The sequence below is a fragment of the Centropristis striata genome, chromosome 9, assembly GCF_030273125.1.
Source record: "Centropristis striata isolate RG_2023a ecotype Rhode Island chromosome 9, C.striata_1.0, whole genome shotgun sequence".
Lineage (NCBI taxonomy): Eukaryota > Metazoa > Chordata > Actinopteri > Perciformes > Serranidae > Centropristis > Centropristis striata.
Window position 1 is genome coordinate 9083639 of NC_081525.1, and position 8198 is coordinate 9091836.

Genomic DNA, 8198 nt, shown 5'->3' on the forward strand with positions numbered 1-8198 from the left:
TCAGGTTCCCACCTGGACCCGACTGAACCTCCAGCCGCACAGCACAACACCTTGAAGCCGCAGGAACTCGACCACCACTGACGTCTCTCCTCCCGGCAGCGAAGTTAAGCTAGCTCCGGCTAGCTGGAGTCTCCGGACTATCAAAACACCTCAATGTTGCGGCGAACTGTCCCACCACTCTCTCACATCTACAGCGGAGTGTCCAACAAACACTTATTCTTTCATACAAAAAGTTACAATTTACTTTATGGTCTACACTGTTTTCCCCTCTCTCGTCCTGTCTCTCCTTCCGGCCACACTCACTTTCTCATCTTGCGCGATCTCAGTCCCAAACAGAAATTTAAAGAACCCCAGAGGTCATCAATCTTAAAGTAAATAATTATTTTTGCTCTCTATTACACACTGAGAGTCTTAAGCTCATTTTGAACAATATTCTAATATCTAAATGTAAAAATTTTAAATATGAAACTTTCAGTAACTCATAACTCATAAACTGGACAGAGTTAAACATTTCATGAATAATAACTTGCAAATAAAGGAAACAAATAACTGATATGAATCAGGTTATTACACTAATATGAATTCAACTTTGAATTAAATAAAGTTCAATGAATACCTCTTTCAAAGGGGGTCTGACCAAGACCTGGATGATAGGACTTTTGCAGCGCTGTTGTATCAGACTGTATTAATTAATTAATCAATTCGTTCTAGCTTCAAATAAATGTTGCTGTGTATAAGAGTCACCACCTGGATTTAACCCAGCAAATAGGTAAAAGCTTTGCATTGGATAACTAGCTTCTCATTTCTTAAACAACTATGTCAGAAGTTACTGAACATCTAAGGAGATCGCTGAAACTACTAAAATTGGGGTAAGAACTGTCCAGCGCATTATAAAAACCTGGCATGGCTTGGAGTTAACTCCACCTCAGAGAAAGAGAGAGGGACTGAAAGAGTACACAGCAGCAGCAAGACAGCCCGGCTGTCACAAAGGATAGTGGTGAACCATCATCTTCAAGGACGAAATATGATCAGAAAAAAATATTGAATGATCACTTAAACGTTTTTAATCGGAAAAATTATCAGTAGAACTCGCGGTTATACATAATGGTGAAAGTAAGAGCATTTCACCACACACAATACGAAGAGATCTCAAAGGATTGGGACTAAAGATCTGTGTTGTCTTACGAAAACCACTTATCAGTTAGACAAATCAGGATAAAAAGGCTCCAATTTCGCAGGGAGCATAATGATAGTGCACATAGGGTAAATTCTGGGACAAAGGTTAAAGGTCATGTGGTGTGGTGAGTCCAGATTTTTTTTTTTTTTTAAAGATTATTTTTTGTCATTTTACTGCTTTATTAAAGAGTGACAGATAGAAATGTGGCAAAGGGACCTCAGGCCGGATTCAAACCTGTGTCGCTCTACCAGTGTGATCCACTGGGACGCCCCAAAGTCCAGATCTTAACCCCACTCAGAATCTTTGGGATGTGCTGGAAAATTAATGTAACTCTTCACAAAGCACTGCATTCAAATGCAAGTGTGTGCTGCAATCAAAGCTTTAGCCGGTCTGTAGAACCTGATAATGTAATAAATTCCCTATAATGTAATAAAAATCTGCACTTGAGTCCATTGAAAATGTAATAAAACCTGATAATGTAATAACTTCCCGATAATGTAATAAAGTGCATTTCCCAATAATGTAATACACTTTTTACCAATAATATAATAAAGTAAAACACCAAGCACCTTTAGATTTCAAGAAGCTGTTGAATGCATTCGTGTGTCGTCATGGATACCTCGTTTGTGAAAAACAGATGAACGGGTCAAAAGTTAATAAACATTCAACTTTGACCTGTTGGTGGCGCTAGAGCTCTTGAGCTAGAGTTGCCTACACAGTATCACCACTTGAACCCAAGTAATGGATGGTCTGCTGTTAAATTATTACAATATTGGGGAATTATTACATTATCAGGACTTGTGAAATGAAGGCTAACCTGATAATGTAATAACCTCCCATTAATGTTATACTTTATTACATTATTGGTAAAATGTGTATTACATTATTGGGAAATGCACTTTACTACATTATCGGGAAGTTATTACATCATCAGGTTTTTATTACATTTTCAATGGACTCAAGCGCAGATTTTTATTACATTATCGGGGTTACTACATTATCGAGAATTTATTACATTATCAGGTTCTACACGGTCCAACAAGATATTAGAGTGTGTGTCTGGCTGAAAAAAAGTCAGTGCATAAGAAAAATAGGTGACGCTTTATATTAAGGTCCTTGTAACAACCATTATTTAACAAGTAATAAGGCCTTTGTAAGTCCTTACAAGATGCTTATTAACATTATTGTGTGTTTATAAGCTTATATAAGTGTTAATAATGGCATTACAAACACCCATGACCCACCCATTATGTCTTTGCCATGCCTTTATTAATCTTATTTTGTTTGCTTATTGATATTAAAATATACTTTATTGCTCATCTATTATAAGTTAACTATAAGTTAACTATGCTTTTTTGCAACTACCGGATCTAAAGCGAGAACAATGCGTTATTACTTGTTAATTAATGGTTATTAAGGACCTTATTATAAAGCGTTACCGAAAAATACTTTACAGAAAATGACTTGTTTGTCATTTGTTTTTGTGTGCGTTTTGTTGTTTTTTGTTGTCCATTCTTTCAGCTCCTTTAGCTTGTGGAGCCCCACCACTCCTTGTAGATGGAGACATCAAGACCAGTCTTAAAAACGAATACAGCCATGGAGAGAGGGTCGAATACGGATGTCAGAATTTATACACTATGGAAGGTGGGCCTCACAAAACCTGCAACAATGGTGAATGGACTGGATCGATGACCTGTCTCAGTAAGTTACTATTTCCTTTATGATTTCATGTTGTGGGGATCAATGTAATTGTTTTTCTTAAAAATAGGACAAGTAAGGTGAAAGAACAAATCTGTGTTGTTGTAGGACATATGCGTTAATTCTTCAATGACTTATCAATCAATGAATCAATTTAAATTGGTAATTTTATTATGTCTCTTTGGCACCACCATCCAAGAATTACAGTTTTTTGTTAGTTAAATTTGGATGGATAATTTAACGTACTGTACTGACCAAAACGCATTAAAAATGTGGTATTGATAAATTAATAAATTTCAGTCTCATTTGAAAATCATAAATTCTTTCCCCATTCAGTGACAGTTCTCTGTCTGACATAACGACATAAGAGATTATACATTATTTGAGTAAATAAGTTGGTTACATGAATAAAAAAAGTAAAATAAAAAAGCAACATGACATTTTACCCAGAGGAATGAATGAATTGCTACTTTCTTTCTAAAGAAAATTAAACCTTTCTCTCAGTTTATGAATAAAATAAGGGTTACTTTAGATCATGGGTCTCAAACTTGCGGCCCGCGGGCCAATTACGGCCCTCATTATGATATTTTGTGGCCCCCACCTTGATATGAAAGTTTAATGTGAGTTTTATATGAATGGCACTTTACCATGTTGTGTGTGGAAGGTCCCTTTAATTACGTTTTTTGGTAATTTTGTGTCTTTTTGTAAATCATTTTGTGTCTTTTTTAGTAATTTTGTGTCTTCTTTTTGGTAATTTTGTGTTTTTTTTTAATAATGTTGTGTCTTTTTTGGTAATTCTGTGCCTTTTTTGGTCATTTTGTGTCTTTTTAAAATAATTTTGTGTCTTTTTTGGTAATTCTGTGTATTTTTGGCCATTTTGTGTCTTTTTTTAAGTAATTTAGTGTTTGTTTGTTTTTAAAGTAATTTAGTTTTTTTCTGTCGTTTTGTGACTTTTTTTTTGTAATTTTGTGTCTTTTTTTTTAAATCATTTTGATATTGCGGCCCCTAGGTAATTTGAGTTTGAGACCCTTGCGTTAGATCATAGACTAATCTAATTTCAAAAGTATTAAAGTTTATGCACCAACCAAACCATAATTCAGCCAATGTAAACGCTTTGCCTATTTGTTAATGCCACTGAAATCCGGGTAGTATATATTTATGTGTGTGTGTGTGTGTGTGTGTGTGTGTGTGTATGTGTGTGTGTGTGTGTGTGTGTGTATATGTAGTATTCTATGCAGTATCTTGTGCAGTCATTCTCTATTAATAAACTGCTTTTTATGTGTTATCTCTTGCAGAACCCTGCACTGCCAATGAACACATCATGGCGAGCAACAATATTAGATTAAGATATTTACAACAAGGGAAGCTGTATTCATCCCATAATGATTTCATTGAGTTCATTTGTACCAGAGGAAGACCTGTCGGCAGAGTGGGGATGCGTCAAAGGTGTGTTAATGGTCAGATGAACTTCCCTACTTGCGAGTGAAAGCTTTTAATCAACTGTCTTTAATAAACATGAGCTGGCTGGACAAACATGTTAATGATTAACCAGAGTAAACACTTAGACCAGTTATGTCCTGATCCAGTGTCCATACTTTTCTGCTGCGTGTTGTCATATGAATAAAACATACAACGTCACTTGGTCTGTTTTTCTGCCTCTAAATGTGTGATGAGTGTAAAATATGTGTCCCATCTTCACTTATTTTAATGTGCTAACAGGAAGATTCAAGTCTGGAGAATAAAATACATAATATCTGAAATGTTGATGTTGCTCAAAAAAATATAACAAAAGGTCCAGTTTGCTGATCGTGATTGGTCTTCAAAGTTCAGAGATTTCCTACAGATGCTTCTATAAATGCTCTTGAATTTCTACATGGGTTTCACTTATCAGCACATGTAGAAATACAGTTCTGGTCTGCTTCGCTACAAACCATCCAGAACTCATCCAGAACATGGAGAGGCAGCGCTCAGTTTTTATGCACCACATATCTGGAACAAACACAGAAAACCGCAAGTCTGCTGCAACTTTCAACTCTCCTAAATCAATACTTTTCTGTTTGTCACTGTCTTTCAGTAAACAATAACTGCTAACACTGCACTTTAACCTCTATTCCTTTGATATTTGATATTTTTAAAAATATATTTTATCTGGTCTTTTCCATTTTAAAATCATATAGTTGTCTTTTTTTCTATGTCTCTTAACAATGCTTTGAATGTTTTGTGTAAAACACTTTGAATTCCCTTGTTGTTGAAAGGTATAATAAAATGCTATACAAGTGCTATACAAATATACTTGCAAAAGTTTGTGATGGATGACAGGTTGTTTCTTCATGCAAAACAGATTTGGGTTTTGAAATTCAAAAATCAAGCTGCTTTATTTAAGGGGTTTAGTAAAGGTAGGGCATTTTTTACCCTTAGGACAAGTGGTGTGTATACAGAAAGTTATAGCTGGGATGCAATTCATGAAGATTGGGCACTTCTGGAAAAGTTTTTTATTTTTTGGCAGGGTGTTAGGTATGGGCCTAAGGTTTTTTAAAAATCCATGGATACAAGTTGGGGCGGCCCCCTATTCCTTCCCAGTTATTAAGACAACACAAGGGTTAATTTTCACAAGTTTAAAAGTACTGCAGTTTGGGCCGAGACCAGGTCATGTGGTCTATGACAGAATACTGCCCTGTCCCTGGAGTTAATTGGTTTTTCCTTTACATGTAATTTTTTTTTTTTTTTAATGCTGTCAACTATATTGAAGTGCTTTATTGCTGCCCTTTTCAGTGTTGTGGTCATTGGTTTCTGGTTGTTGTTATTTGTTAGCATGTCTAACCCTCCCAGATGTTCCTCATGGCCACGTTTCAGAAGAGACCAAAAAAGCGAGTAGTACCAAGGCGGACATATGATACATTTCACTTGTGAACCTGGTTATACTACATCAAGTCCAACCATCAAATATGTATGCTTGAGCGAGGGCTGGCTGGCAGTTGGACAGGGAGCGTGTTTACTGTAAGATTTGTGTCCGCTCTTCTGGAGAGAAGCGTTGGCTGTCCATGGTGCTGTAGATAATGCTGAATAAACATCACAAAGCACTGTCAATGACAAAACAAAGTTATACTTGGAAGTGGTTGTTTTTACATCATGTTGCTCAATACAAATGCACCATGAACATAAAAAATATTTTAGCAACAGTAGTTACCTAACAGATTCAGATTATAATAAATGATTTTGTACCATAGGTTAAGCTACCCAGCAGTACATAACAGCTGGAATTATGTCCATCTTTATGAGCTGAAACATTACAGTCACGTACAAGTTAATGCATCAATTATGTATATTATTCTGAAATGAGCCATTTTGCTCAGTGAGTATGTACTTTAACTTAAGTAAAATTTAATGCTGGAACTTTATAGTGTTTTTTCACTGTGCTAGTGCTACTTTTTAAAAGGTGTGCTTCTTCCACCAGTGAATACAATACGTTTTTGAAGATTATACATCACTAAACTTAAAAGGCAGAGAGGTTTCCCTTCTAAACTTCTTCGATGGATTTATTTAAGAAGCTGTTTAAGGCTTAAAGAGGTCAAAATACCTATAGAAATTGCTTTTATTTTTCAGATTTATCTTTAATTTAAGGTTGAGAAAAACTGATTAATACTAAAAAGTTTGTAACGTAGTTAAAATTCGCTCCACCTCGACCAAAAAATAAGATCTTATCACCTTGTATAATTAAATAACTGTTACTGGGGACACAGAGTATACTGTGGTATGTTATACTGACAATATATATGTCATTTTATATATGTAGGATTTTGGATGCCAGACTTTACTTTTTATGGGTTTTGTTACATTGGTACTTCAGCAAAGATCTGAGTAATTTCAGTTACTCAGATCTTTGCAACTTAAGCAACTTTCAGTTCAGCAAACCCATGCAAATACACAAAACACAAGCAAATTGAGAAAACATCGTCAATTTGACAACACAAGCGCAGCATTTAGAACACACGATGCAAAGACCACAACACAACAGTTACTGATCTGTACACAGCATCCTGTAAAGCCATTCCTCACAATGAGAAAATGCGACATTATCTCCTGAATGGAGAATTGTATTATCGTGAGGGAACATAATATTGCATTTAAATTTAGCCGTGAGGAAAAGCCCAAACTCTATCCAGAGTTATCAACTTGGGATCTGACCAAAGGTAGGCTGGTACATTGAGATTGTGTGTGCGTGTGTGTGTGTGTGTGTGTGTGTGTGTGTGTGTGTGTGTGTGTGTGTGTGTGTGTGTGTTTGGAGGGTGTGTGTGTGTGTGTGTGTGTATGTGTGTGTGTGTGTGTGTGTTTGGAGGGTGTGATGACCCTGCCCTCTTGCCAGTAAAAGCTTCAGTTAACTGGAAGTCACATGTGCTCGGTGGACAAACATGAAAATGATTAACTACTGGAAAGATGTAAACAAGTACACAAGTTATGCTTCAATCATCTGTCCCCAGTTCAGAGCTTTTATCTGTTAACCCTCTGAACCCCAACAATTCATTTTTTTTTTACATTTTCCTCACTGTTGCCTTGTATTTCAATACAATATATAATATACATATACAATCTATAAGTCCTGCAGCTCTATGGAATCAGCACAAGCATGGCTAGAAGTGGGAACAACTCAAACATGTCTTTGTGCAGAATAACACAGAATGACAGAAATCATTTAAAAAAAAAGGCAAGTTGAATTTCTTTTACATTTACATTTAGTCATTTAGCAGATGCTTTGTCCAAGCCCCTGACTGTAGTGTGCAATTCAACGTACTTTGAGGTGGGTGGAGTCAAACTTTGAGCTGGACGAGTCTGTTAGATTTACTCAATGGCACCACTTATTGATGACAGCCGTGAAGCGCACTTCTATTATTATTATTGGCCGCATATAAACAAATAACTAGCCTACTTACATGTTATCAGAATTAAACAAATACATATATAACGATAAGATTAGATAAACTATTAGATAATGTAGCAGGGATACCACAGCAGGAATTCTACGGATTTACAGCAGCAGAGGGGGATAGTGCAATAAGAAGAGATGTCAGTAAAAATGTGAAATGACAAATAAGGAAGTTTAAAGCGGCATTAAAGCTGTTGTCATTCCCATTTTCATAATGCCATAATAGTACTTCCTTTTGAAGTCTAATGTCAAGTTTTTTGCCTTGAGTGAATTCTAGTAAAATATGGGTCATTGTTTATTCTGATAAATGTAACTTTATCTATCCTGATTTACAATGCTATTATGCTGTGTCATTTGTAACACACACACACACACACACACACACACATACACACAAACATT

The 8198-nt window shown here is 35.8% G+C and overlaps 1 protein-coding gene across 2 annotated transcripts in view; it reads left to right on the forward strand.

Moving 5' to 3' along the window:
- Positions 1 to 4508, forward strand: part of LOC131978266 (complement factor H-like) — a 52714-nt gene extending 48206 nt beyond the window's left edge. For both annotated transcript variants that reach the window (XM_059341847.1, XM_059341846.1), the window contains 2 exons: positions 2699 to 2878; positions 4171 to 4508. In XM_059341847.1, coding sequence (XP_059197830.1) covers positions 2699 to 2878; positions 4171 to 4361 — 371 coding nt within the window. In that variant the 3' untranslated portion in view covers positions 4362 to 4508. The remainder of the gene's footprint in view (positions 1 to 2698; positions 2879 to 4170) is intronic.
- Positions 4509 to 8198: the final 3690 nt, after the last annotated feature.